At 54.3% G+C, this 27859-nt stretch overlaps 2 protein-coding genes across 3 annotated transcripts in view; one reads left to right on the forward strand and one right to left on the reverse strand.

Annotated features, from left to right (window-relative positions):
* The first annotated feature begins 3842 nt into the window (after nt 1-3842).
* Nucleotides 3843-12926, forward strand: CD74 (CD74 molecule). 2 transcript variants are annotated; one of them, XM_082835120.1, is made up of 9 exons: nt 3843-4030; nt 7986-8158; nt 8364-8437; nt 8977-9039; nt 9809-9904; nt 10180-10267; nt 11298-11489; nt 11982-12044; nt 12315-12926. In XM_082835120.1, exons 1-9 carry the CDS (start codon nt 3954-3956, stop codon nt 12323-12325), a joined length of 837 nt encoding a protein of 278 aa, XP_082691246.1. In that variant the 5' UTR covers nt 3843-3953; the 3' UTR covers nt 12326-12926. The 2 variants fall into 2 exon arrangements, with proteins under 2 accessions (XP_082691246.1, XP_082691247.1); XM_082835121.1 differs by lacking the exon at nt 11298-11489.
* A 1447-nt stretch (nt 12927-14373) lies between these two features.
* The window catches only part of TCOF1 (treacle ribosome biogenesis factor 1), a 39155-nt gene continuing 25669 nt past the window's right edge, over nt 14374-27859 (reverse strand). The window contains exons 18-27 of the mRNA XM_082836283.1: nt 24588-24771; nt 23060-23196; nt 21390-21503; nt 20835-21081; nt 20282-20367; nt 19560-19740; nt 17077-17616; nt 16291-16388; nt 15496-15539; nt 14374-14702 (exon numbers count right to left, since the gene is read on the reverse strand). Of these exons, the coding sequence (XP_082692409.1) occupies nt 15513-15539; nt 16291-16388; nt 17077-17616; nt 19560-19740; nt 20282-20367; nt 20835-21081; nt 21390-21503; nt 23060-23196; nt 24588-24771 (1614 nt within the window). The 3' untranslated portion in view covers nt 14374-14702; nt 15496-15512. The remainder of the gene's footprint in view (nt 14703-15495; nt 15540-16290; nt 16389-17076; nt 17617-19559; nt 19741-20281; nt 20368-20834; nt 21082-21389; nt 21504-23059; nt 23197-24587; nt 24772-27859) is intronic.

The raw sequence follows: 27859 nt of genomic DNA on the forward strand, positions 1-27859 counted from the left end.
CTATCAGCTATCCATCAATTTTATCTTGTTGAAGAAATGTCTTTCAGAGCCTTTGGGCCTGATCCAATATGGATATGTTGCTTTACTCCTGGGATTTTGCTGTACCATCATTCTGGGGATCCCCATTCCCTCTTGTGAGCTGAATTTCAGTTTCCTGTGTCCCAGGTCTTCCTTTGTTTTTAGTGAACACCTTCATTTTGGTGGCGCATACCTTCCTGAAGCTTTCTGAGGAAGAAAAAATTCTTGAGATACCTAATGTCTGGAAATACCTTAATGACACCCTCCTCCGTATTTAGTAATTTGGCTCAGTAAATATTCTAGGGTGGAAATCATTTTCCCATCGAATTTTGAAGGTGTTGCTCCGTTATCTTCTGGTTTCCAGGGTTGCTCTTAAGAAGTCCAAAGTCATTCTGATTCCTGGTCCTTTATATCTGTCTTGTTTATTTCTTTCTGTGGAATCTTCTTTTTGTCTTTATTTTTCTGAAACTTCACTTGATGTGCCTTGGTGAAATTATTTTTATACTTTGGCCCTGGTACTCACTGGGCCCTTTCAGTTTGGAAATTTATGTCTTTGAGTTCTGGGAATTGTACTGAATTTTTTCCCCTCTATTTTCTCTGTTCCCTATTTCTAGAACTCTGATATTTGGCTATTGGGCATCCTGGACTGGTCTTTAATTCTCTTATCTTTTCTATTTCTTTCTTTTTATCTTTGAGGTCTACTTTCTGGGAGGTAAAACACACACACACACATACATACACACAAAACCTTTATCTTTTACCTACTGGTTGTTTAATATCTACCCTCATATGTTTAGTCTTTAAGAGCTTTTTTGTTGTTCTTCTTCTAACAGTACTTCTATCTTTATAGCATACTATTCTTGTTTCATGGGTGCAGTATCATCCTTTACCTCCCTAAGGCTATTAATGAGTGTTCGCTTCCTGCATGGTTTTTGGGGTTTGGTTAGTTGTTTTGTTCACTCTCTTTTATGTTAGAGGTTTACTTCAGATGTCCCATGACCCTTGATTGTCTAAAAAATCAAGTGGAAGCCGTGACCCATGTGAAGGGCTTATTCACTGAGGGCTTCCCTATAGGGTTATCTGGCTGGGTTGTTTCATTGTTGAACCCCAATATCAGAATCTTTAGGTCATTCCTTGTGGGATGGTCATACTCTCCAGGGAAGCCTTCTCTCATTTATTGCCTGGAGAAAGAAGGTCTGGCTTCTGGCATTCTGTGAACTGGGTCGGAGAGAAGGCTGGGACTCTCAGCTTTAGAACTGGGCCCATGCCCTGCACTGTGCCTAGGGATAGACTTCCAGTCCTCTTTCAGGGAGGGAGGGATAGTTGGGGAGGGAGAGGACATGGATATCCAACTGTTTTCATAAACAGACTTCCAATGAATCTTCTTTTTAGCCCCACCTGTACTCCCACCCAGTGTGCCTAATACCTCAATTCCTGAGCCTGTTCTATCATGTAAATTGGTGGCTTCTCAGCTTTTCTAGCTGCAGGTTTAGGATTAAGCTTTCTGGGGTCTGTTAATGACTACCTCCAATCCACCTGCTTTCCAGCTTCCAAAATTTTGCACTGTTTTCTCCTGTTCTCTTTGTCCTTATAGATTTACACTAAGAAAAAAAAAAGGCAACTCTTCGCCATTTTAGTGACAGAGCCAAGTGAAAGAGGAAGCAAAGCTATGTATGTGTTCTAGCGATCATTACCAAGAAATCTGTTTTTAAATTGAGCTATAAATTTCACATAATAGTCAAGCTTTTAAAATGGTACAATTCAGTGGTTTTTCCATATATCCACAAAGTTGTGCAACAATCACCACTGTCTAATTCCAGAATATCTTCATCACCCTGAAAGGAAATCCCATACCCATTAGCAGTCATTCTCCATCCCCTTTCCCCCCCAGCCCCTGGCAACTGCTGATCTACTTTCTGTTTCTATGGCTTGCCTAGTCCAGACATTTCAAATAGATGGAATCATACAATATGTGGCCTTTTGTGTCTGGCTTATTTCATTTAGCATGATGTTTTCTTTTCTTTTTTTTAAAAAATAAATTTATTATATTTGGCTGCATTGGGTCTTCGTTGCTGCATGCAGGCCTTCTCTAGTTGCGGCGCATGGGCTTCTCACTGCAGTGGCTTCTCCTGTTGCAGAGCATGGGCTCTAGGCACGCGGGCTTCAGTAGTTGTGCCACGCAGGCTTCAGTAGTTGTGGCTCACGGGCTCTAGAGCGCAGGCTCGGTAGTTGCGGTGCATGGGCTTAGTTTCACCATGGCATATGGGATCTTCCTGGACCAGGGCTCAAACCCGTGTCCCCTGCATTGGCAGGCGGATTCTTAACCACTGCACCACCAGGGAAGCCCAGCATGATGTTTTCAAAGTTCATTTTGTGCCATGAATCAGTACTTCAGTCCTTTTTTAAAAAATAAGTTTTATTGTGATATTAATTCTTCTTTATGACTAAATAATATCCCATTGTACAGATAAATCACATTTTGTTTACTCATTCATCAGTTGGTGTATATTTGGGTCATTTTCATTTTGAGGCTATTATGAATAATGGTGCTATGAACATTTGTGTATCCACTATGAAGTTTTTGTGTGGATACGTGTTTTCATTTCTCTTGAGTAGGTATCTAGGAATGGAATTACTGGGTCATATGTAACTCTATTTAACTTTTTGGGAAATTGCCCAATTGTTTTCCAAAGTAGCTGCACCAGTTTACATTCTTGCCAGCAATATATGAGTTCCAATTCCTTCACATCCTTGTCAACACTTGTTATCTGTCTTTTTGATTATAGCCATTGTGGTGGATGTGAAGTGGTACTTCACTGTGGCCTTGATTTGCCTCCTAACGACTAATGATGTGGAACATCTTTTCATGTACTTATACCATAAATTTGTTCATTTATTAATGAAAATTTAAACACACACACAAAAGACATAAAGATTAATAAAAAAAAATAAGGTCTACAAGCCACAGATAGTCAGAAATAAAACCATGCCAACACAGTTAAACCTCCCCCGGGTACCCTTTCCCAGTCCCTCCTCATTCCCTCCCTGTAGAGGTACCTGCTTTCATGAATTTGAACGACACAATTTGAGCATCAGGAGGGAGAAGGGTAGAATGGTTAAAATCACGGGCTGCAATTCCTGGATGCACGATCCTGGGCAAACATGTAGCCTCTCAAAAGCCTCAGTGTCCCTATCTGTAAATGGAGATAATAAAATAAAACAGCCCTCAAAGGGTTACTGTAAAGATTAAATGAAACAAAGCAAGCAAAACGATTAGCACAGTGCCTGGCACAAAGGAGGGCTTGGTAAGTGGTGGCAAATATTAGTACCAGAGCCTTAGAACCATGGACTCAGGTTCATAAAATGCTTGAGTTAGAAGAAAGCAGAGGGAACAGTGAATCCAACTTTCCTCCTCCATTTTGAGATGACATAACTGAGGACTGAGAGAAGGAGAGGAACTTGTCTAAGTTCACAAAGGGGGCACAGCCCCTTTCTGCACCCACTCATCTATAGGTGAGAGGGGAGACAAACAAAGCATTTTGGGTATTTTTTGCTTCAAAGTGATTTCCTGTCTAGGGAGTGAACATTTGCCTGTTTCTCAAAACATCCAAAGAGCCTTATGAATCCACAGGTCTGCCCAGAAACAAGTGATGAGGGCCCTGGGCAGCCAGTGGAAGCATGCTGGCCTTTCCACCTGCCTGGGGGACCTCCCCCGACTCATCCTGCCCCCTTAAAGGAAGCTTTGCTCAAGTGGGGGGTATTTCCAGCTTTGTGGCTTTCACTTCCACTTCTACTAGGTGGGCGGAGTGCCCTCCTGTGGACGAATCAGATTCCTTCTCAGCCCCAACTTCAAGAGGTGAGCCAGGGGCTCAGCGTCCTAGACAGGCAGGAGGCAGCAGCAGCAGCAGGAGTGGGGAAGACCAGAGGCCGGAGCCATGGAAGACCAACGTGACCTCATCTCCAACCATGAGCAGGTGCCCATGCTGGGCCAGCGCCCCGGAACCCAGGAGAGGTATGTGTGAACAGCAGGAGAGAGCACACAGACCTTGGGCCGCACAGAGTGCGCGGTGCTACAGGAGGAGCAGTAGACCGGGAGTCAGAGGAGGCATGGACTTGGGCTCTGACCCCAGTGCTAACTGGGTGACTTTGAGCAAGTCTCTAGCCTGCTCTGGGCTTCAGTTCTCCCTCCTGTAAAGTGAGGGAGCTCCTCTAGGACAGGGGTTTTAACTTTCTATGCATCATGCACTTCTCTTCTGAAAATCAAGAGAGCTCTGGACTCCTTCCCTAGAGCTTCACACAATATCAGCAGCTTCACAGAGTCCCCTGAAGCTGGGCCATGAGGCCTAGGTTAGAAATTTTGGACCAGATTTTGAAAATAGTATGGATCCTAGATGGAGCAGATTTTCTAAAAGAGATTGGTAGAAGCAGCTCATCACAGAGGAGTTTCCTCCTAGTTACCATAAATTGCTATATGTGTTTATATCAAGGGAATTATCGTTGCAGGTGTCTGTAGAGTAGATGGAGACCTCCTTTGCCATCACAGGAGGGAATGAGAGATGTTGGAGGGGGATCAAAAAAGGGTGAGGGGGTCTCTGGCTAAATTTCTAGAAGGGACTGTGGGTTGATGTGGGTGGTACCCTGCCTGTTCCCCTCTCCCTTGCAGCAAGGGGCCAGCACAGCCATCCAGAGGACCCCTTCCCAACTCCAAGATGGCCTCATCCATCTGTTCCCCTGAAAAGAAAAGGCGTGGTTAGAATGCAGCTACCCTAATGCCCCTGCTCCCCCAAATAATTCGCAAATGACAGGGACCTACAGTTGTGATGTCAGCTGTTGCCAGGCAGAAATGGGTTTGGGAGAGACTCTCAGAGGTGTCATGAGGAACTGCATACTGTGGGACAGGTAACTAGAGACCTTTAGAGACCATTTTCACAGCCTGTGAAAATCCTGGGGAATCCCATGGCTAGGAGGGCCGACTCTTACGAGGGCTGGATTCTGGTCCAGGTTCTGCTACTGTCATGTGTGACTTGGATAAATCAGTGTCTCTCTCTGGGTCTCAGTAGTAGTAATAATAACTACGACAAGAGTTATGATAATAGTTCCTATTCACTGTATACCTGTCACCAATCTTCAGTCACTGTTAGTCATTACTATGATTAATTTTGTGCCAGACATATAACTAAATGCTAAACTCAATCGTAATTCTCTTAGAAACCCTATCAGTTGGGTACCTTTTTTTTTTTTTTTTGCGGTACACGGGCCTCTCACTGTTGTGGCCTCTCCCGTTGCGGAGCACAGGCTCCGGACGCGCAGGCTCAGCAGCCATGGCTCATGGGCCCAGCCGCTCCGCGGCACATGTGGAATCTTCCCGGACTGGGGCACGAACCCGTGTCCCCTGCATCGGCAGGCGGACTCTCAACCACTGTGCCACCAGGGCAGCCCAAGTTGGGTACTTTTATTATTCCCATCTTTACATAAGAGAAAGTTGAGACATATCAGTAAGTGACTTACTTAAGTTATCGCAGCTACTGAATACTGGAGCCAGAATTTGAACCCCAGGACTAGTCTGATATCAAAGTTTGAGTTTATTCTACCATCTGACCTCCTTCTAGAGGCACGATTTGCAGGGAGGGAAGATGGGTCCCCCTCTGAGCTCAGGCCTCCCAGTGAGTTGCAGACCCAGCATGGGCTCAGTGAGCAGAAAGGGTGCCCCCTCGTCAAATCCTTGTCTAATTTTCCTTTTAGTTCAATTACTGCTTCTAAAAACTGTCCTGGCCTGTTTTGGACCCTTTTGTGAACACTTCTGCCTGGCAACATTTGTAGTTCTGGTTGGCTAGAACCAGTTCTGGTTGGCTAGTTCTGGTTGGCTCCCAACTTTGGCCAATTATTATTACTAGTCAAGAAAGAGGCAGTAGAAAGGAGGAAGTGAAGAGGGGTGACAAGGGCTTCCCTGGTGGCGCAGTGGTTGAGAGTCTGCCTGCCGACGCAGGGGACGTGCCCCGGTCCGGGAAGATCCCACATGCCGCGGAGCGGCTGGGCCTGTGAGCCATGGCCGCTGAGCCTGCACGTCCGGAGCCTGTGCTCCGCAGCGGGAGAGGCCACAACAGTGAGAGGCCCGCGTACCGCAAAAAAAAAAAAACAAAAAAAAGAGAGGGGTGACAAGAATTGGCCTTTGTCTAGAAGCAGGAGACAGGCAATCAAGATGCATAGATAGGAAGGCATCTAGATGCTCAAGTTAACTGTTAACTCCTTTGAGATTCGTGCTCAGTGTTACCTATGGGGTGCTAACCACACGCTGGGTATGGAGTCGAGAGTTTTACCCCCGCTCTTGTTTTATATAACAACCTTTGAGTAGAGTAGATGTTCTTACCTCAAGTTACTCACTCAGAGAAGTTAGGTGGTGACTTGCCCCTGGTCCCCGAGCTAAGGGAGTGGCAGAACCAGGATTCCAATCCAGGTTACATGGTCTCGTCTTCATTATGACTCTCTAGAGTTTCAGGCCTTATGAGAAACTGAGGTTCAGAGAGGGGATGGCGGGAGGCAGAGCTGGGGCTAGACTGGGTGTGGGGCTGCTGAAGGGGTGAGACTGTAGAGCTTGAACTCAGGCAAGACCCAGACTTGGGTGGACTTTTCACCACTTCAGAGGCCAGGCCACCCCTGTTCCTTGGGAAGGCCAATGAGTAGGATTTGTTTTCCCCTCCTGTCGGTTTTTCTCCTTTTCTCCACACAGGCTTTTTACTTTCTCCTTTCAGAATAATAATCCCTTGGGCTGGGCCTTGGCCCAGAAATCACAGAGGACTGACAAGCAGAGAGCCAGTGAGAATGAGCCATGTCTGTGATGTCATGAGTTACTAGGCAGCAGGGTGTTCCTGGAGGTTCCTAAACTATACTTGCTGATTGCTGGAGTAAGCAGGGTGCAGTCTCGTCCTCAATTTCCAGTGGGGTCCTAGTAGTTCTACCCCTGGGGTAGGTGGGAGAAAACAAACCGGTCAGGAACTCTCAGGGTCCTGGGGTGGGATCCTTACTTCCCCGGCACGTAATATTTACGTGTGCCCTCAAAAGTGTATCCAAGGCCAATAGCTCCAAGGGCTGGCCGAGGTCCGGCCACCCCTCCCTGTGCAGCCAGCCGGTCCAGAGAGCGTGAGACGTTCTCCCAGGTCATACAGGCTCAGGCACCAAAATCCTGCTGAGATACGCCCCACCCTGCTCCCTAACCCCCATCCCCGGTAGATATTACCATTCACAATACTTCTGTGGTCACAGACAGATCTTACTTCAGACGATGACCACCAAATTCTAGAATTGCTGATGTGAGAGGTACCCATGAAACAGGCCCAGAGAATGGCAGAGATGTGCTCAGAGGCACAGGGAGTGTCTTGGGCAGAGGATGTATTCCCACAGGGGTGGTCCCTGGCCCTGCTCCAGCCAGACGTTGTCTGATGCACCCAACCCACTCCTAAAAATGGCAAGGCCTCACTTCTCTTTTTCAGGTGGGCTGCATGCTCTGCTGTCCAGGCCCTACTTCCTTCCTTCATCTCTGATTTCACTACAGGGGTTGGGTGCATAGTGGGGGCTGCCTGGAGGGCAGCCCTGATCCTCAGGAGATCCTCTGGTAGAGGGAACCTGGGGAGACCCTCCACCTCGACCCATCATTGCACAGGTGGGACCAAGGTCTGGAGAAGACAAGCACTTGTCACCGCTTCTTCCCCACGCAGCCTAGGCCCAGGGGCAGCTCCAGGATTTCCACCTGGGAGGGCTATAGGGGCAGCACTGGTTGGAGGTAGGGGGTCAGGGGAACGTCTTCAAGCTGTAGGTTCATAGGCACCTGTTTGTGTTTGAAGTGTGTGTTTGTTAGGGGTAGCTGAGGGCCGAGGGCTGGAAATGGGGGGCACACTCCCCACTCCCTGCTAGTCCTCGGGGCAGCCGCCTCCGCGGACCCTCTTCTGACCTATCTTCCCCGCCCCCAACAGCAAGTGCAGCCGTGGAGCCCTGTACACAGCCTTTTCCATCCTGGTGGCTTTGCTCCTGGCTGGCCAGGCCACCACCGCCTACTTCCTGTACCAGCAGCAGGGCCGCCTGGACAAGCTGACAGTCACCTCGCAGAACCTGCAGCTGGAGAACCTGCGCATGAAGCTTCCCAAGTGTGCGTGCCCCACCTCTATCCCCACAGCCCTCACCCCCCCGTCTCTCACCTCAGAAGACCCCTCATTCCTGCACCCAGCTGTGCCCGCTGTCCCTTCTCTCTGGTCTGGAATTCCAGCCCCTCATCTGGGTCTGAGATCTCGGTCCCCGGAGCTGAGTGCCCTCTTCCCTGGGGCCACGCTCACGCTGTACCTTCTGCCCCACAGCCGCCAAGCCTCTGACCAAGATGCGGCTCAGCGCCCCGATGCTGTTGCAGGACCTGCCCATGGAAGGCCCGGAGGTAAGGCCAGCCCCAGGGCGGCGGAAGAGGGAAGCATTACCTAGCCTGGATGGAGGGCAGGTGCCAAGGGACAGGGGAGGACAGCTGGCCCGGGAAAAGTAGAGCTGGAGAGGGGGTCCTGACTGCTGCGGGAGGAGGAGGAACTCCAGAGGTGGGGGAGGAAGGAGCCTCTTGGGGCCCTCCCTGGGAAGAGGGCTCAGTCCTCCACAACTTACGAAATACTTCTCATTTCCCAAGCATCTCACAGTCCCTCCTATTCTCAGATCCCTTGATATCATATATGGATAACGTTTCTGTTCACTAAACGATCTCCCGTCCACAAAGCCTTGGGCAGGAAAGCTTATGCAGAGTTGACGAATAGGATATTGAGGCAGGAAGGTAGTGACTTGCCCGAGCCCTCACATTTGGAGGTGGCAGAGGTGGGCCTGTTGAACATCTGGGAATCCACACTCTCACCCAGACCCCAGCTGCTGGCTCTGCTCTAGGGCCCCTCCTCCATGGGCCAGTGCTGGGAAACACCCTATTCCTTCCTTCCACAGCCCATGCAGAACGCCACCAAGTATGGCAACATGACGCAGGACCATGTGATGCGGCTGCTCCTGGTGAGTGGAACCTGGCCAGGCATCCCTGAGCTCCTGCCCCATCCCCATAAGCCCCCAGTGAGGCTATGCTTCAAGACCTGCGCCATGCCTGGCTCACAGCAGACATCCAATATGGGATCACCAGATTAGTGAAGGAAGACAAGTGTGGCCCTTAAACGTTATATGAAGTCCAGACCCGCCACTCCCCGTTTTGTGTTTGGGATGGAGATACCAAAGCCCAAAGTCTGGAAGTGACTTGCTGAAGATGCCTGTTTTTTCCTTCCCCAATTTTTGCTGCATGTCTACTCAGTGCCAGGCACTGTGCAAGGCTCTGGACCCACAATCGGGAGCAATCAGATCCAGCTCCTAGTCCCACGGAGATCTCAGGCTAGCATGGGAGACAGACAGGTGACCAGGTGATGAGGGGTGTGCAGGGGGCTTTGTGAGGAAAGAGGCTGAGAACCCAACCTAGCTGGGCGGTTGGGATGAGGTCAAGGAAGTCCTCCTGAAGGAGGTGAGACCTGAAAGATGAACAGGAGCCTGCAAGGAGTAGAAGACTGAGGGTTATTGGTAGAACTGGGCCTGGAACTGGGTCTCCCAACTCCTAGCCCTGGGGTCTTGTAGCTGTGTAGCCGTATTACCCAGACCACTTCCCCTCCCCACTAGCTCCAACATGCTGAGGTCTGGGGTCCAGCCCTCAGAACGGAAGACCAGGGGAACATGGGCTGCACATTAAACCTTGCCTGCCAGGAAGCTTTTTAACCTTCCTTCCTGCCTTGCTACCCTGCAGAAGTCTGACCCCCTGAAGGTGTACCCGCAGCTGAAGGGGAGCTTCCCAGAAAACCTGAAACACCTTAAGGACACCATGGATGGCATGAACTGGAAGGTCAGCAGCTTCCCCTGCCCTGGTACCCTCCCTCTCCTGACATCTAGAGCAGCCCTGGGAAGAGGCGGGGTGAGGAGGGAAGCCATTCTCAGGAAGCTGGAGGCGGCTTACCAGCACCTAGAAAACCACAGCCATGGAAGAGTGACCAAGCCCTGTGGGGTCTCTAAGGAGGAAGCAGGCTCCTGCTGGCCCTCCATGTCTCTGTCCCCAGGGACAGAGTCAGGCTGGGTTGGAGAGGGCTACTGAGCCTGACTCTCTGCCTTTATCCCCATTAGCTCTTTGAGAGCTGGATGCATCAGTGGCTTTTGTTTGAAATGAGCAAGATCTCGCTGGAGGAGAAGCCTTTTGAAGTTCCACCAAAAGGTAGAGCGAATGGGAGCCTTGGGGAGGCAGGGTTTCTGGGAGCTCCCTCAGGGGTAGAGCCTTAGGCACTCCCTGATCCATGCACAGGACTCTCCCAGCCTCTCAGCTCTCACTCCTGTCTCTCCTGCCTGCTCTTCTGGGCTTGGCTGCCCCCAGCCCCCATCCTGTCTGGGGTACCGAGTCCTCCCTTCAGGAGGTGACCCTCGTTGTGGAGGATGGTACTACACAAGGGGGCCTGGAGCAACAACCACCCAAAACATCCCAGGAGTCATGGCAATGACCTTCCCCACCCAGCACTGCACCCTGCAGGTTCCCATGAGAGGGCTGGGCTCATGATTCTCGCCCTTCAAAGGGACCTCTCCCAGGTCACACAGCCAGCAGGTACTAGATAAGAGGGCCTTGGGGTTTTTCCATCTCATGGACAATGTATACCAGGGTTTTCAGCCCTAAAGCCTTTATGGGTCCTGTGTTCTCATCCTGGTACTAATTTGTTGTGTGACTTTGGGCAAGTCTCTTCCCTCTGGGCTTCAGTTTCAGAAGTGGAAGATCAACGGTCCACCCCTCTCTGGGCCTCAGATTCTCCATCACAGAGTCATAGAGGGCACACTGGATGCGATCTCGACCAACTCCCAGCTAATGTCTGAATCCCCTCTATAACATCCCCATCACATAGTAACCCCCACTTCTACTTGGATACCCCCAGTAATGCAAGCTCAGACTTACCAAGGTGTCCATTGCTTTTCTCTAGAAGTCAGAATCACAGGTGCAATTCTAAACTTTAATAGGCATTGAGTGTTTGAAGAAATCATGTTCTGGGATGAATTAGCCACACAGCCATTCACTTCCTCTTTGATCCTGGACCTTGTTGGTTCAGGCCTCAGTTTCTCCATCTGTGCAATGGGTAGAGCAAGTACAGCCATTTGGACAGAAGGCATTAGGCCCACAGCAGTGGTATGTGGATCTCTGGTTCTGCTGAGACCCTGGCCCAGAGCTTGCTCACTCACTGTGTTCACCGTGCCTGTCGCTTCAGTACTGACCAAGTGCCAGAAAGAGGTCAGCCGCATCCCTGACATCCACCCGGGCATGTTCAGGCCCAAGTGCGACGAGAATGGCAACTATATGCCGCTCCAATGCTATGGGAGCATCGGCTACTGCTGGTGCGTCTTCCCCAACGGCACCGAGGTCCCCCACACCAGGAGCCGTGGGCACCATAACTGCAGCGGTAAGCAGTGGCCGCTGTGCCAGGAGCAGGAAGGACCAGGAAGGCTGAGGGGCAGGAGGTCTCTCCTGGCGCACCTGGGGCCAGGACACTCGAGGTGACAACTCCTGGGGGGCAGCCACTCAGCCATGCATCCACCCACCTGTGCATTCCTTATCTGTTTGTGCATTTATTATTTCTCTCCTTTGCCCACACTCATCTGCTTACTCATTTATCCTTCAGTCCTTCCACTTTACCCATCCACGCATGCATCCAGGCGTCTCCAGATCCACCCATCTGATTGCATCACCCCCTCCTTGGCCTTGCTCACTTAACTCCCCGGCCGCACTTCATTGCCGCTTGCAGCCATCCAACAAGCATCCTTGCACTCATGTCTGTTCTACCAAGCACCAGGCTCGTGGCGAGGTTGGGCAGAACTAGCCCACCCAGGCCCCTTGTCAACGGGTGCGGTAGTCTGGGCTGCAGCTAACACGTGGACACTGTGCTCCTTTGCAGACCCACTGGAAATGGAGGATCTGTCGTCTGGGCTGGGCATGTCCAAGCAGGATCTCGGTCAGGGTAAGGCCCCCTGCAGGGGATCTGGTCCCTAGCAGCTTAGCCCCTGAGGGGCCTACTCCCTCGTGGGTAGATGACCCTGGGCCATTCTCCAACATCCATTTCACAGATGAGGACCAGGGTTGGGGGTTTCAGGGGCTATGACGGTCAGTACTTGTACCCAAGCGGGAGGCAGTGGAGGGTAGAGTCCTTGACTGCTCTGAGGCCACAGGATGCTGGGAAGGGGCAGCAACAGGTGACTCCAACCCTAACCTGCTGTGTCTCTCTCCGCAGTCATCCTGTGAGCACAGCAGACGCAGACGCCAGCACTCAGCCAGCCCTGCATGGCCACAGCTTCCCTGGCCCCCTACCCTAGCCCCTCTCCCTCCTTTACACACCCCTCCCCTTGCCGTCTCCTACCCTGCACCTCATTCTATGAGACTCTGGCGCCTGGCTCTCCATCATCCTTGGACACATCAAATCATCAGAACGGCACAGATTAACAATGCAGAAGGGCCCTGCTGCTCAAAACCCCATCCACTAGCAGGGACATAAGGCCCGGGGAGAGGGACCATGAACCAGGCTGACCCCCACTTCTGACACCACATGGTGCTCCAAGATCTAGGCCCATGGAAGAGGTGGGCAGGTGTAGGGAGAAGGGATGGCACTGACCCAAGCCCCAGAACGGACACCTCTGCTGTCCCCTCCCCCATTGGCCTCGGCCTTCCAGCCCATTTAACTGGGGGGGGAGGAGCCACCCTTTCCCTCTCCCCAGCATCACCCACCCAGGAAGAACCAGCCTCTCCACCCGCAGCCCCTCCTTTCTACCAACCCCCAGTTCCGTCTGCGCAGCCAAGCTTGTCATCGGCTCTCAGGGCCATGGCGCCTGTGAGAATAAAAGGTAGTGAGTAGAACACTCCCAGTTCCTGGCTGCTCTGTTGGGTCCGGTTCGTTTCCCTGAAGGGGGTGAACTGCAGACCTTGCATCCTGTGGTTTGGTGGGAGGACACAGCCCGGAGAGCCCAAATACAGATGCCTGTGGGGCGGGGCCGGGCCGTGGGGAGCGGGGCTGCAGTCTTTGGACGCGGACACGCTTGGTCTCCATGTTCCACACACAAGATACATTCCCTACTTCCAAAAAGAAACAGGCTCTTGCCCACAGTTCTTTAAGCACAAGCTCCTCTGGGTCCGGCTTCTCACGTCCCCATTTTCTTTTCTATACTGAGAACAGTACAAGTGTGATGACAGATGGCAACAACATGGGCCCTTGTGTCGGGATCACCAGGGAGTGGCAGCTGTGGAAGTGGGGGGCCTATGTCCTAGTTAAGGGGCGGCCGCTGCAGTGCCCCAGCTGCTCATTACCAGGAGGAGCAGAGGCCCCTGTGGTCAGATTTCTGGACTTTTCAAGAGGAGCCCCAAATGAGGAAGTTCACTGAAATCTCTATTTCTAAGTCTGAAGACTTGCTGTGGGTCAAAGAAGCCCAATAGGACACTGCTCTGCGGCCTCTGTTCTAGATCAACACACTTAAGGGGGGAGAGGCTCCCTGGGGGAGGGCCTGGCCCAGGAGCCCCAAGTTAGGGTAAATGTGGATGCCACCCTGGCTCGCCCAGACCTCCCCAGCCCAGTGTTCTGTTTCTGCACGGCCTCTTGCTGCCTTTAGCAGAAGGCTAAAAGCCTTGGAGCGGACTCCATGACCTTGGGTGCTCCACACTACTCTGGGCTCAGGGAAGTGGCCCTCTGCATCACTGGCCATCACAAAGTCCTGCGGACGTCACCCTGACACATCTTTCAGGTTCCTCCACTTCTTGCCTTCATCGTCGCAGAACCTCTGTTACCTAGACACGTGGACAACTCAGTCCTAAATGGGCGTCCTGCTCCTACTGTCCCTGCCAGCTACTCTCCACCAAGTACCTCAAGAGAGCCTGCCCGCAGCTTGTCCTAACTTCAAAAGGTGACTTGGAAGACCCCCTTCCATTTCTTGCTTCTGGGTATCTGCCTGACCTACCTACCACAGCAACCAGCCATGACCATGCCTGAGCTCCCCCTTAGCTTAGATGCCACCTCCTCCAGGAAGCCTTCCCCACCCCAATTCAACACCAGGGCCTTTTGCTGAGTCTCCTTCTCTGGCAAACAGTGTGTCACTCACCACAGTATCACAGAGCCTTGATACACGGTCAAGAATAAATCCTGAGCGATGGTTTGTTCATCTGCCAAGTGTCAGCCAGACTCTCCCTTCCAAGAATCAATCAATTGCAAAACGTTTGCCCCAGATGCAATGGGAACTTGCACCTTTCCTTCACGTCTTTTATTTTCTGAGTTATTACAAAAAACACACAAACAAAATGGGAGAAAACTGACAAAAAGGACAAAGCCTCAGCATAGCTGGAGACCAGGGGCATGGAAGGAGTCGCAGGCTGAGCCTCACTGGGTCTGCAGGGCAGAGGTGGCAAGTCCCGAGACCTCTGGGCATGTTGGGTCTGAGAAGGGAGGGGCAGGTCACTTAAAAAAAATATATATGTATTGTACATGTCCATACGAGGCATCCTTTGTCGGCACAGAAGTCAGGCCAGGGTCAGTGAGTGGAGGTCACGGGAGCTGGGCGTGGTTCCTCCTCCCGGGACCAGCCTTTCTGCAGGGCTCACTGGCTTGGCCAGCACGGACACCGCAGCTGGCCATCATCTTCTAGGGAAGGAGGGGAAGTTAAAAATTCAATTCCAACCCTTGGTGGGCAGAGGGAAGAGGCACGGGGCTGGCCACCACTTGGCTAAGAAATCCTTGGGAGAAGGAAACGTCAGACTTCCTGACCTGTTTCTCCACCAAGGAGAACAAACTCAAAATCTGGCATCTCCTATGCAGGGGAGGGGCATTAACTAACCACGGTGGATACTTGTCAGTGCTGACCATGTTCCAGGAACTGGGCTGAGCGCTTTAGAGCTTAATTAACTGCACTGAATCCTCACTACCAGCCCAGGCCTGTATTACCCCCATTTACAGCAGGCTGGGGCCGGCTCAGCCAGGCGGATCACTTAACCACTTCACCACTACCTGGAAAGCACAGAGCCATCAGAATGGCTTGTTTTGAGCAAATCATCTTCCTTCCCATGAGGAAATGCCCTCGAATTACAAAATCATAAGGAAAAGGAACTGGCAGTGGCAAGGGAGAGACTGAGCTGTCCCCGACCTCAAGCCTTATCCTCATGTACAGAGGCACCAGACCAGCGCCCACCTCCCACTGCACACTCAGTGTCGGTCACTGCCAGGCCTGTCCCGGACACTTCTGATTCTACAGCTCTGGTTCCCGGCATCACCCACTGACCCTGAGGAATGCAACCTCTTTCACCAAACCCCCTTCCCTTCAGGGCCTACCCACGAAGCCCAGTCTAGCTCCCCGGAACCACGGTGAATGCTGGGCCTGCCCTCCCACTCTTCCCGGGGAGCAGATGGTCAGCAGGGGTTCCCGGGTCAGGAAGTGCACCTGCCGCCTGGTGTCCCTCAGACAGTCTGCTCTGCCGTCTTCTTCTGTGAAGAGAGGAGTACGTATGAGAGGCTCCTGTACCTGAAGCATCTCCCCACCCACGCTCCCCCACCAGGAGGGGATGTGACAGTTGTCTCCTGGGGATTCGTGGCTCCCCCAGAACAGATTTTGGGCATACAGAGATCCCGAGGGTAGGGATGGCGGCCCCTGTGTGCTCTGGAGGAAGGAGCTCAGGGCTTTGCAGCGGCAGATGCTCAGCTTTTCTGACCACAGCTGAAGCCCTGCTGGCCACGGTGAGAACTGCGCCTGAGTATAAGGAGCTGAGGGCCCCCTCGCCAGGCGATCAGCCCTTGACATGCATGAAGCAGACTGTGTGTGTTTCTGTGGTGGGGATGCCCTGCCCGCTGGGGCACACACATGCCAGGGAACGTTTCCTCTCACCTGGAAACCTGCAACAGCCTACCTGGCCTCCCTGCCCACCTGGGGGGCTCTGCTTTCTTCACTTGTCATAAGAATATCCTTCTATCTCACAGGCAAGATAGGGCCACTCCTTGGTGCCCATGTGCACAGACCTCGTGCCCCTCAGGGTGACGCCCCACCCCTAGCTCTTCTCTAGTGTATAATAACGCACAAGCCCCCGTTCTGGACCCTGAGAATGGAAGGGGCACAGTGACCAGGTCTGGCCCACACGAACCCCTACCCTGACATGCAGAGGCTGGGGCTGATCACATTCACCCTGGGGACTGGGTTTGGGCCCCCTTTTCGCGCCTGAGACTCCTCAGGAACTCACTCTACCTTTTTCTTCTTTTTCTTCTGCAATGGTGAGTCAGGGTCTTTGGTTGAGGCCTTTTTTGCTTTCTTCTTCTTTTCTTTTTTTTCCTTGTCTTTTTTTTCTAAGGGAAGAAAGTAAACTTGTTAAACAACAGGTGCTAGTCTTAAACATTGGCGTCAATGTCGAGAGACACAGGTGGTGGGTCTCCAGGGGCCCTGGAGCTCTCCCCTCCCGATGCCCCACAACATGGGGAGCCGTCAAAGCGCAGGTCCGTAGGCCTTTGCGACCAACTGCCCTGGCCCTCGGGCCAGCCTCGTGATTTCTGCTCCATCCGTGGACCATCTGGACTATTACCATTTTCCTTTAACTCACTCTGTAAAACTACACATTTATTTTAAAAAGACCCTTTCAACCTGTAAATGGGAATAAGTTACCACCCATCATACAGGGCCTGAGTGAGGGTTAAAGGCAGCCCTGCCGCAGGCGGAGACCAGTGCAGAGCGCGCTGAGGGGCGGCTGCTGTCCAGGAGCCTGGATCGCAGGGGCCTGAGCTGCAAGTGCGTGTGGCGGTGGCTGCTGTGAGGGAGCTAGGGGCTCCGTGGGCACACGCCCTGGAGCTGTGAGCACCTTCTCAGCAGTGGTGGCCCCTGTGCTCTGGCACCTGGTTCTGCCTTTGCCCATCCTGCCCACCATGGACAAGCCATGCTCAGCCCCATCTCTGTGCTGGCTGGGGGCTGCCTGCCCGGGAGGTGACCGACAGCGCTCGGCAGGGCTGGGGAACGCGCTCCGGGACTGCACTGGGCACTTACTCTTGTCGGCTTTCTTCTTCTCCTTCTTGCTCTTTGGGTTGCCTTGGTCTCCCCCCTCACCCTTCACCTTCCCCGGCTCCCCTTCTGGCTTCTCCTTGGCCCCTTGGGAGCCGGGAGACTCCTTCTCCTTCTTCTCCTTGATGTCACCACTCGCTTTGTCCCTCTTGGATTTCCCCTTAGAAGTCCTGGGGGCCTTTTCTGGGGAGACCGCATGCTCCCCGCCATCCCCGGCCGCCAGCTGCTTCTTCTTCTTGCTCCTGGGGGCACCGGCGGCTGTCTGGTCTTCAGAGAGCTTCCGCTTGTTGCCCAGGCGGCCCTTCCGGCTGCCCTCCTTGGCCGCACCCATGGCCTTCTTCTTCTCCTGCTCCAGCAGCTCCGCCAACACCTTCGCCACCGACGCCTGCACCTGTGCCTCACTCAGGGGCCAGGGCTCGCTCAGCAGGCGCCGGGTGATGTCGCTCTGCAGCGCCTGCATGGAGGCCTGGGGGCTCCTGGGCCCCTTCCCGGTCTTCTGAGGTGTGGCGCTAGCCTCTCTTCTGCCTATGGAGAGAGGACCCGGGGTCACGGATCTGAGAGAATCAGGAAATAGACCTCTCGTGGAATGAAAGTCAAGGGGCTCCAGCACAGACCTGACCTCCTCTGGTGCAGTACAGAGGGGGACGGCGGGGCCCCGCTGGGTCTCCGGCTCGCACCTCTCTGCCAGCTTCTAACTTAGAGCTCTCTTCTTGTCTCCTCACACTAAAAACTCAAGTTCAGGTTGGGGATGGAAATTAACTCCAGAATGTTCGTCAATGGGCTTGAAATCTACCAACAAATCAAAGAATCTAACCGTCAGGATAGGGATAGTATCTACCAGTCAGGAGTCCAGCGCTGGGAGGCAGGAGACCTGGGTTCTGGGTCTGACAACCAAACTCAGTTTCCCCATTTGTAAAATGAGGGGTTAGATGAACTGTGAGCCCCCTCACCCCCATTCTAAATCACAGACTCATAATAAAAGCAAAGGCCACGCGGTCAGTCAACTCACGCCCACCTGCGCACAGTGGGCCCAGGCCCTCCGTGGTCAGGGGTCCAGGTGGTGTGGCCTGGGGGTGCTGGGTGCAGTGAACATGCACATGGTGGCTGACTAAGCAGGTTTACTGCCTGCCAGAGTGACTCCTGCTGCAGCCTTTGTTTAGAACCTTCCACGCCTCTGCTCTCCTTTGATAATTGTATGCTGGCTACACGTGTGAAAAACCTTCCACAGCCCCCTCTAAAATGTCTCCCTGTCACACCCGCCTCTCACAAAGAGAAGAACGCTGGGGAAGAAAGTGAGCAATGACTCCTCTGCTGACCTGGCACCAGGCAAGCTGCGCGAAAAGCCCAGGGACTGGGGGGTGTGGGACTTAGCATATGTCCTGACGCCGCCCCAACTTCACAGGTGACTTGGCAGGTCTCAGCCCCATTCGGGGCCTCACAGCACAAGTGCGCCGACACCCTGGGCTCGGGGAGGTGCTGGTGGCTTGGCCCTGCTCCTCGTGGGGAGGAGAGGGCTGTTCCCGGCAGTGTGCAGTGGGCCCTGCAGCAGCTCTGGTTCCAGAGCCCTAGTGGGCCAGTGGTGGTGGGCAGAGCGGGTTGCAGGACAGACGGAGGCCCAACTGAGTCCTCTGGTGCTTCTTGGCAAGGACAGGAGTCGGCTAGAGAAGGGAGCTGAGGAGGGCACAGGGTGCCTTGGCAACCTCTCTCCCTGCAGCCCATTTCTCTGCTTCCTGTCTACCAAACACCTTAGAACACCAAGGCCAGGGAACCCCTAGAGCTGTCCCAGGTGTACCCTCTAAATGTCCCATAGCGCTGGCACAGTCAGCGGTGGCTGATGCCCTAGGCCAGGTGACCTGAGCACTCCAGTCTGCCCTCCAAACACTGCGTGACCATTTTCCACATGTGCCATTTTCTACGTGACATCAATGGATGCATCGACCCCTGCCCTGTCTGGTTAAGGCGCTGAGGTCCAGAGAGGCCAGGGGCTCGTCTGAAGCTTTAGAGAACGTCAGTCCATAGCCTGGGGTCATCGCCATGTGCTGAAGACTTCTCCAAACGTGGCCCCACCTTCTGTCTGAGCAACCCTGAGTCCCGACGTCCCGCACCATGAGCCTACCTGTTAGGAAGAAAAGTCAACACGGACAGCTAGAGAGAGCCAAGGCCTGCCCTGAAAGTCAAGGTGCACCTCCTCTAAGGCAGGGGTCACCCTACCAGGTGCACCAGCATCCCACAGGGCTGGATAACCCAACCTCCAGGCTGCCCTAGACCACAGCAGCCAGCCCTGCGGGCGCAGGCCCCTGCCCTTTCATGAGCACCTCCAGGCCTGATGCAGGGGTACCAGGCCTCACTTGGGGAGGCCCTGCTGGCAGACAGGACCATGTTGGTGGGACGGCTCCTGAGGGAGGGAAAGAGGCCCCTGCCTCGTCCTTCCACATCCTGCTGTGTCCTTCCTGCAGCCCTCGACTCACCTGTTTTAGGGGACATGGTGCCTGCTGCTTGTTGGGGCTCCACTTCCTGCTTGCCGTCTGGGGCATCTCTGGTGGCCGGAGTAGAGGAAACCGAGGGGTTGGGGTCTGGCTTGGGAGTGGCCTTTGAAGCCTGGGAACTGGCCGGAGTCAGCCCAGGAGTCACATAACCTGAGAGGAGAGACTGAAGAAGCCCAGTGTGAAGAGGCCCAGCAGTGTATGGCCTGCTATGAGGACACCAGCACAGGGACCCCAAGGGTTGGGCCAGCCCTACTGGGTGGTGGGCACACCAGCCCTCTGTGAGTACCTCCTGCACTATTTTAATTAATACATAGTTTTAACAGGCACATTTAAAAAGGAAACTTCTTATTACTAATGCAAATGGAAAAGCACTAGCATTTGCTATGTACAGATGATAACCTTAAAAGAAACCCCATCTGTTAAAGAGCGTTTTTATATGGGGATCACCTAAATCAAGGGAAGCCCTGTCTACAGACTCCAAGAGTCCGCTGCTCACGACTTTATGCTGAAAAGGGGCCTTGGGGCAGGAGCCAGCCTGGCTCCACACGGACAGGACCCTGCCCAGGGCCCTTGGGAAAAGGAAGAGCCCAGACCTATGAGCCAGGGGGTGGCCTCGGCCTACAACTGCATAGGTGGGCAAGAGCCTGGCCTGGGGCTCCTGCCCCAAGGCCCCCAAGGTTGCCAGCCCCTTCCCTCGCGGTTACCTGGGAAGGTGCCACCACCTCATCATCGCTGGAGTCTGCTGTGGTCTCTTCCACCAACGTCTCCCTCCTGGAGGGGGCTGGACCTACTGGAGAAGCACAGGTATCCTACTGGGAGTCCCAGGTACCCTGTGCCAGCTAGACAGGCCGGAGCCCTCAGGAGGGCCCCAGGATGGCCTGGTCCCTGTGTATGTGCCTCACTCTCCCGCCCAAGGCTTCATCTGCTCCCTTCCAAGGTCTACTGCTATTCACAGCATTCCAAGTGAGACACCTGAATGCCAAAACCTTCTAATTCCCAAGGAGGGCATGGCCCTGGGATTTTGGGGCCTCAGTTAGGGGAGCTTGATACCAAAAAGTTGGGAGTGGCCAAACAGCCAAGTAGGAAGGCCTCTAACGTCATGTGGACCAACTCTGTTATGGGGTTGTGCAGCTGGGTAAACTGAGACCCTGTGTGGGATGGCTAGGCCAAAGTCGCAGAACAAGTGGAGCTACAAAGCAGAGGCCTGAGGCGAGGGCTCCACCAGGTCCCCCAGCCTTTTCCTCCCAGGACCCTCACCTGGCCTGTGGGTCAATGGGGCCACCTGGGGCCCTTCAGCATCTTCTTCACTCCCTGAAGAGCTGCCACTGCTGTCCTTGCTGTCATCTGAGGTCCCAGAGGCCTTGGCCTTGGGGCGTCCCGAGGGAGTGGCTATGGCCCGCTGGGTTGCAGGAACCTCAGGCTTTCTGAGCTTGTTGGCCCCTCTGGCCTGCGTGGGGGTGCTCTGGGGACTTGTCATGGGCAGTGTTCCCCGAGCACTGTCGGTCTAATTTGGTGAGAGGAGAAAGGGTGAAAGGAAAAATTAGGGGAAATAAGATCTGGTGCTTACTGAACACCTCAGTTAAGGGCCAGGCACCGTGTTAGCTGCTTTGCACACAGGCCTCATTTAATCCTCCCACAACTCTCTAAGACGGGCAGCAGAAGCCCGGGAGGTAAGCGTGTGTGCTAAGGCCAGTGCTGGTAAGTGCTGGTGCTGGGACTCAGGCCCCTGCCTGGGCCCTGCCTTCTACCCTCTGCGGTCTCTGATGACCGTCCCCTCCAGAGTGGGGCCTGGCCCCCAGCTCCCCAGCTCACCCCACTTGAAGACAGGGTCCTGGCAGCAGGAGGCTGGGCCTCACTGGCTTTCTGGGCAAGGACCTTCAGGGCAGCCTGGGTCAGCGGGAGGTGAGCTGGGTTCCTCTTTGTCACCTGTGGACAGCCAAAGGCAGCCCTGAGACTCCCAAGTTCCCAGGATGCCACCATGCCACAGCCTGGTCAGATCCTGTCTGGCTGGGGTGGAAGGGGACCTGTAGCTGCAAGAGGAACCTGGGGCTGGAGTGGAGGACTGAGGGGCAAAGGGGCAACGCCACCATCTGGGCAGAAAATGGTGCCAGGCTTCAGGTTATGAGCTAATCGTAGCGTTCTCAGAGGTCCAAAGACAGCTCCCAGCCCAGGGGAGGGAAGCAGCTCAGGCTCCACCGGAGGCCCCACCAATCTGCGCCTCTAGCCTCGTGGCTGTAACAGCCTCCTTAACGGTCTCCCTGGTGCCACTCCTGCTTCCCACACACGGCAGCGGCCAAGGACAGAGAACGGAACGAAACCTGGGTGTGATCCCTCGCTGAAACCTCCAGGCCCCCCGCAGCCCTCACCAGGCCCTCACCATGCGTTGTCAGGCCTGGCCCCTCCGCCCCAGCTTCTTCCAGCTCTCCAACCCCCAAGTGCTTCCCCAGAGGTCCCTGCACCTGGGTCTCCCTGCTTGGAGGGCTCCCCAGCTCGCCCAGGCCTGGCTGCTTCTCCGGCCTCAGGGCTGCCTCCTCTGGGAGGCCACCCCGGCCCGTCCTTTCTAAAGCAGGTCATCCCCCAGTTCCCTAGTTGGTGAGTACTTTAACTTCTGGTCTCCTTGTTTAACGGCTGACCCCCGCCTTGGGAACTCGACGAGGGCAGGGACCCCCCTTGTCTTCTTCCTGTTGTAGCCTCAGTGTCCCACATGGACAGATGCTCAGCACCATCTGCTGGCTGAACGGCCACATGGATGCAGGTTGTTGGGTGCCGTGACCACAAGCCAGCCACCCACTCAGCACCCATGCTCCCAGGAAGCTCTTTTTGAGCTGTAGCTCGTGATGAGCCCCTCTGAGTGGAGGTGCCCAAGTCCTGCTGCCGCCTCCCCAGCTCTCCCTCCTCCTGCCTTCTCAGAAAAAACGGGTGGGCACAAGGGGTCAGGGAAACAAACCCTACAGCCCCGAGAGCAATGGACTGGGAGGCAGGAGCCCCGATTCTGACCCTGCCTGATCCTGGTCACGTCTGGACCCTCTTGCTGAGGGCGTGGTGCTCAGTTTCATCAGTTGAATGATGAGCCATTAACTCTCCCCTGCCCGGTTTTTAAGTTCCAGCAAGGACCAAATAAATAAAAATGCACTGAAATCCGTGAAGGCTGGGAAGAACACTCATGGTCACTATGACAAACACTGACAATGGCAAACTTTTGTTCAAACCGGGAGAGAAAAAACAAACCAAAGGCCTGACATTGTTGAAAAAGCTGCTGAGGGACTCAGGGAGCAGGGCTGGCTCTGCCCGGGCGCCACGTGCCAGATCACGCAAGGCTAATTCGGATCAGGGCTGCGGCCAGGCCAGGAAAGGCTCTGGCTTCGAGGGGGCGGGTGAAAGCAACTGCGCTGCCACCCAGAAGCCCTGTGGGGAAGTGGGGGCAGACGAGGGAGCCCCGCAGCCCTGCTAGCCCGCACAGCGCCCCCCGGTCCGTCGGGTACCTGAGTGGCTGGCGTCTCCTGTTTCTTGCCTTCAGACACCCGACTGGTGTCCTCACTGCTGCCGGCCCCCACCATGCTGGCTCTGAGGGCTGCCCTGGGGTGGGCCGTGGGCACAGTTGCCACGCTGGTCCTAATGGCTGAGACGGAGCGGGAGGGGCTGCGTCAGGGCACAGGAGCCCATGGCCTCCCCGGAGGAGCAACACCCAATCTCTCAGCCCATCCTGAGCGGTGCCCGGGGCCTCTGTGGTAGAAGCCCGTTAAATCCCCTCCCGAGCCTTCCAGGCAGGATCTGCCACTGTCTCCACATGACAGGGAGATGACACGACTGCTGTGGCTGTCACCCCAGGCCTCGTCCTCGCCACCTTCAGCCACCCCCCCGCCCCCGCCGCTGGCCAGGCCGCTCCTCCTGAGCAACAGGCAGAGCACTGGAGCCAAACGTGACTCTCCGCGCATGTAAAACAGTCGCTCTTGAGGACAGCCTTGGTCATGTGCAGAGGCTCGATTACACATGTTCACTGCAGCACTGTTCATGATAGCCAAACACCCCAAACAAAACGCTCAGCTTCCTCCAACGTGGTGCTGGCTAAGCAAACTGCAGGATCCCGCCCCGGTGACCACTCTGTAGCCAGCGGGCATCATGCTGTAAATATGTAACGTCACAACACACCAAGTAAAGATTACTGAGCGTATGTACAGTGTGGTCTCACTAAAAACACACGGCGTTATCGTAGGTTTTTGCAAAGTTAATAGTTGTAAAATGTTAACAGTAATTATTCTGGACAGTGGGATTCCAAGTGAGGTTTTTTCTTTTGTGCTAACCTGCATTTCTTAATTAGCCTACCAAGATCAGGTATTAATATCTTCATTAAAAAGTGTTCTAGTAATAATAATAGTAATTAACCATTTTCTTGCTATCACTGTTAGAATCACAGATTGTCAAAAGTCAAAGAAGGGCTTCCCTGGTGGCGCAGTGGTTGAGAGTCCACCTGCCGATGCAGGGGGCACGGGTTCATGCCCTGGTCCGGGAAGATCCCACATGCCGCGGAGCGGGTGGGCCCGTGAGCCATGGCCACTAAGCCTGCGTGTCTGGAGCCTGTGCTCCGCAACGGGAGAGGCCACAACAGTGAGAGGCCCGCGTACCGCAAAAAAAAAAAAAAAGTCAGAAAAATCCCAGATCTGGTCCTGTCTCCAGGAATCCTTCCCTACATGTCTCTGTTTAGGGATTACCTAACCCCTCCCCTTTACATGCCACCAGGAACGGAAGGCTCACTACCTCACAGCCCTCTCCATGTTCAGTCAGTCAGTTGTTACAAAGCTCTTCCTTATACTACAAACCTGGTCCCTGCAGCTTCTAGCCTCTGGTCTGGGATCTACCCTTTGGAGCCAGCACAGAGAAGCCCCAGCAGCTACTTCTCCTGAGCCAGCCCAGTGGGGGTGTGTGTGGATGTGTGTGTGCACGCGGGTGTGTATGCGTGTGTCTGGCAGTTGCAGCAGGGGAGTCAGCCCTGCACAGTGGGCCTGTGCTCACCAGGAGTCAAGCACTGCGTAGCGGGGATCACGTCCTCATCCTCACTCTCAGAGGAGCTCCTGGGTGTGCTCTCTGAGGCCTGGGCCTTCCTCGGGGTGCTTGTAGCCTGGGTTTGGGCGGGGGTAGCAGCTGGGCCAGCTGGACTACGATTAGGGTCGACAAAAATCAGAGGGGTTTTAATCACCTTGAAAAACAAAAACAAAACACACCCCCCCAGTGATTAAAGGCTTGGCCAGGGGAAGAGGAAGGGGAAGGTGGGTAGGGGAGGGTTTTATAAGGCAAGGGGTCCAGAGAGCTTGGGGTGGCTGGGCACAGTCAGAGGCCATTCTAGCTGCCCAGGGCACTCCCAGCTCACTCCCAGTCCACACACCCACTAAGACCCCGCACAGCACCTCACAGCTCACAGGAGCCCATCTGACCCTCACATAAACCCCTGAGGTCAGCAGCGTTAGCTCCACCATACAGATGGGAAAACCACAAGTCCAGAGAGGGGAGGAGAGCTGCCTAAGGTCACACGGCCCAACGGAAGCAGAGTCAGGGCCAGAACGTGCAATTCAGCTTCCCTGCTCTGGCTGACTTCAGAGACACCTGCCGCATGGGGCGCTCCAAGCAGCGCCCCCCTCAGTTGCCTGGTTGTTATACATGATTCACCCGGGGAGTTGTTCACAATCTAGTTGACCCATGCCCAAGAGTCTGATGCCACCTCCTGAGGGTGTGGCCAGGATGCAGCAACCCAACTACATCAGCCCAGTATCTTCAACAAATAAAGTACACAGGGAAAATCAACAGAGTAAGACTAAAGGGACCCAGTACAGTGTGTGGCTCTTACATGGACTCCTATCTGACCATGCCAGATATAGAAAACGTCATTCATGAGACAACTGGGGAAATGGGGACACTAACTAGGTGGGTCAACTTTTTAGAGATTGTGCTTAAAAAAAAAAAAAGGGATTCAGTGGTGTTGGGGAAGTGAGTTGAAGGTTTGGATGAAACAAGCTTGGTCACAAGTTCAGAACTACCAAAGCTGGGGATGGCACTTGGGAGCTCTGTGCACTGTTCTATCTGTGGGTATGCTTTGCATTTTCCAGCGAGACACTGAAACAAAGAGAAAGAAAGCAGCACCACCTGGTATTCTACAGATGCCTGGGAACCACAGCTCCAGTGAATATGCCCATTGCACAGAAGGGCATCTGGGGAGCCTACTTTCTAGTCCCCAAAGGTCAGGGCCGGTCTGGGTTCTGGCCCCAGCCCCACCCCCACGGGGAGAGGAGGGCAGCAGGCGGGAGCTGCCCACGGCCACGGTCTGAGACCCAGGTCTCTGCCCACCTCCTGAGCCTGACTCCACCTCCTCCCAGGGTGCTGCTGGAGAGGTAAAGTAAAAAGGAAAGCAGAAAGGGGCCCGCCCAAGGGGGGAAGCTCTGCTGGGCTTGGGCCCTTCCTACCCCTGCCAAACGGCCTCCCCCATGGCTGCTCGGATCTGCCACTTCCAGAGCCTTCCTTCCCACGTGATGAAAGAGAGAAGATGGAAAGTGGGAGAAGGCTTACAGTTGAGGGAGGGGGGATCTATATATATGTGAGAAGACAGAGGAACAGATTGTCGGGGATGAAGAGAGGCAGCAAGCCCACTGAGGCAAACAATAGCGTCTGGGATGTTAAAAGCAGCTCCGCAGCAGAAGCCTCCTCCCTGTTCCACCTGCCCACGCCGTGCACCCCTCCCTCCCCCGGGCTGGGGGTTGGGCAGGGGGCCTGGCTTTGGGGGCCGGGGCACGAGGGGGACCCTGGCTGAGCCCTGGACTGGGGAGGGTTCAGAAGGAGGGCTGTGCTGCCCAGGGGTATGTGGGATGCACTTCTGATCCCACCTCTGCCACGACCTCACCTTGTAGCCCAGCCCCTGAGCTTCGTGGGCCTCACTGTCCCACCTGCTGAAAGGGCTATTAGTAACCCCAGCCTGGGCTCACTCACCGGAGGGCCTCTGGTCTGCCCAGTACACACAGGGGTGACAAGGGCCTTCTTTCTGGGGTACGTCAGAAAAGACGCACTGGAAATGGAAGCAGCCCGAACATCTGGCTGGACACCCCGTGTAGGTGCTGGGCAGTGAGGGCCCAGAGGGAATGCAGGCGCTCCTTTCCTACTACAGGGTCTGACGCCTGTAGGACCAAACCCGGGGGCCTTCTAGAAGTCACAGCTGAGCGCATCACAAGAGTGCCCTCATTCCAGTCTGGGGCAGAGCAGGGGTCGGGTGGATTAGCCCAGGCTGCTGACTCCAAGGGACATGGCCATGAAGGTACCCGAGCTCTGGACGGTAGCACTTCTCCAAAGCCTCTCCCACAGCTGCCTGGGACTGGTTAGCAGATCCTGGGCCCACTCCACCCCAGGGAGATGAGAAATCCCACTCCCAGGGATGTGGCCTGGAGCCTCCATGGTTCACCAGCCCCCAGGGCATCTCACCCCAGGGGTTGAGAAGGCTGAAGCTCAGCGAGGGCAAGTGGCCCTACCCAGGGTAACCGCAAACTGGTGTCAGAGACAGGGCTGGAAGCTAGTCCTCCAGGCACCAGACAGGAACTCCTTCCAGGACCAACCATGCTAAGCCTCTGATTTAACACCCTCATTTAGTTTCTTACAGGTCTCTTCTTTCTTTCTGACTCAACCTAAAACTCTGAAGGCAGGGCCTAGTCTTCTTAATTTGGTACTTACCCCAGACCCCAGCACAGACCCTGGCCTGGGGTTAATGCCAGCACAACAGGGCTGAGCCATGGACCACCCCCCAAGGTGCCCCTCAGAGCAAGGGGGCAGGCCCCATCCCCTGCATGGGGGGAGGCTGAGGCACAGTGAGGGGGCCTGGGAATGGACCACATCCCCTCTCTGCCTCCCAGCCTGGGGCTCTGCCCACCACCCTGGGATCAATCCCTTTCCCGCACGAACGGGCTAATAATAAAAACAGTGAAACTCGTCAACAGAGAAGTGCCTCATAAACGCATAACGATAATAATAATAATTAGTGAGCTTGGGATTAAGGAGATAAAAATGCCCCAGTTAGGAGGAGGCTGCAGCTTCCCCAGGCCGTGCCATCTTCCCTGAATCCTCCCGGGGAATGCACAAAGTGCTGACTTTTTTCTTTCCTCTTTTTTAATAGGGACTCCAGAATACTGAGGACTAACGTACCAATTAAATGGTTCAGTTTAAGCATGATGTTCATATTAATTGTGTTAGTCCACCCCCGCAGAGAAGGGCGAAGTGGCACCCCCCACCCCAGCTGTTTCGATCCTGCTCAG

The sequence above is a fragment of the Leucopleurus acutus genome, assembly GCF_964270905.1.
Source record: "Leucopleurus acutus genome assembly, chromosome: 3".
In the NCBI taxonomy this organism is placed as follows: domain Eukaryota; kingdom Metazoa; phylum Chordata; class Mammalia; order Artiodactyla; family Delphinidae; genus Leucopleurus; species Leucopleurus acutus.

What these genes read in the sequence shown, in the direction of transcription:
- CD74 (XM_082835120.1), top strand. Translation starts at nt 3,954, where the DNA reads ATGGAAGACCAACGTGACCTCATCTCCAACCATGAGCAGGTGCCCATG. An exon ending in GCGCATGAAGCTTCCCAAGT is followed by an intron (nt 8,159 to 8,363) that starts GTGCGTGCCCCA and finishes TCTGCCCCACAG; the next exon opens with CCGCCAAGCCTCTGACCAAG. An exon ending in TTTTGAAGTTCCACCAAAAG is followed by an intron (nt 10,268 to 11,297) that starts GTAGAGCGAATG and finishes CTGTCGCTTCAG; the next exon opens with TACTGACCAAGTGCCAGAAA.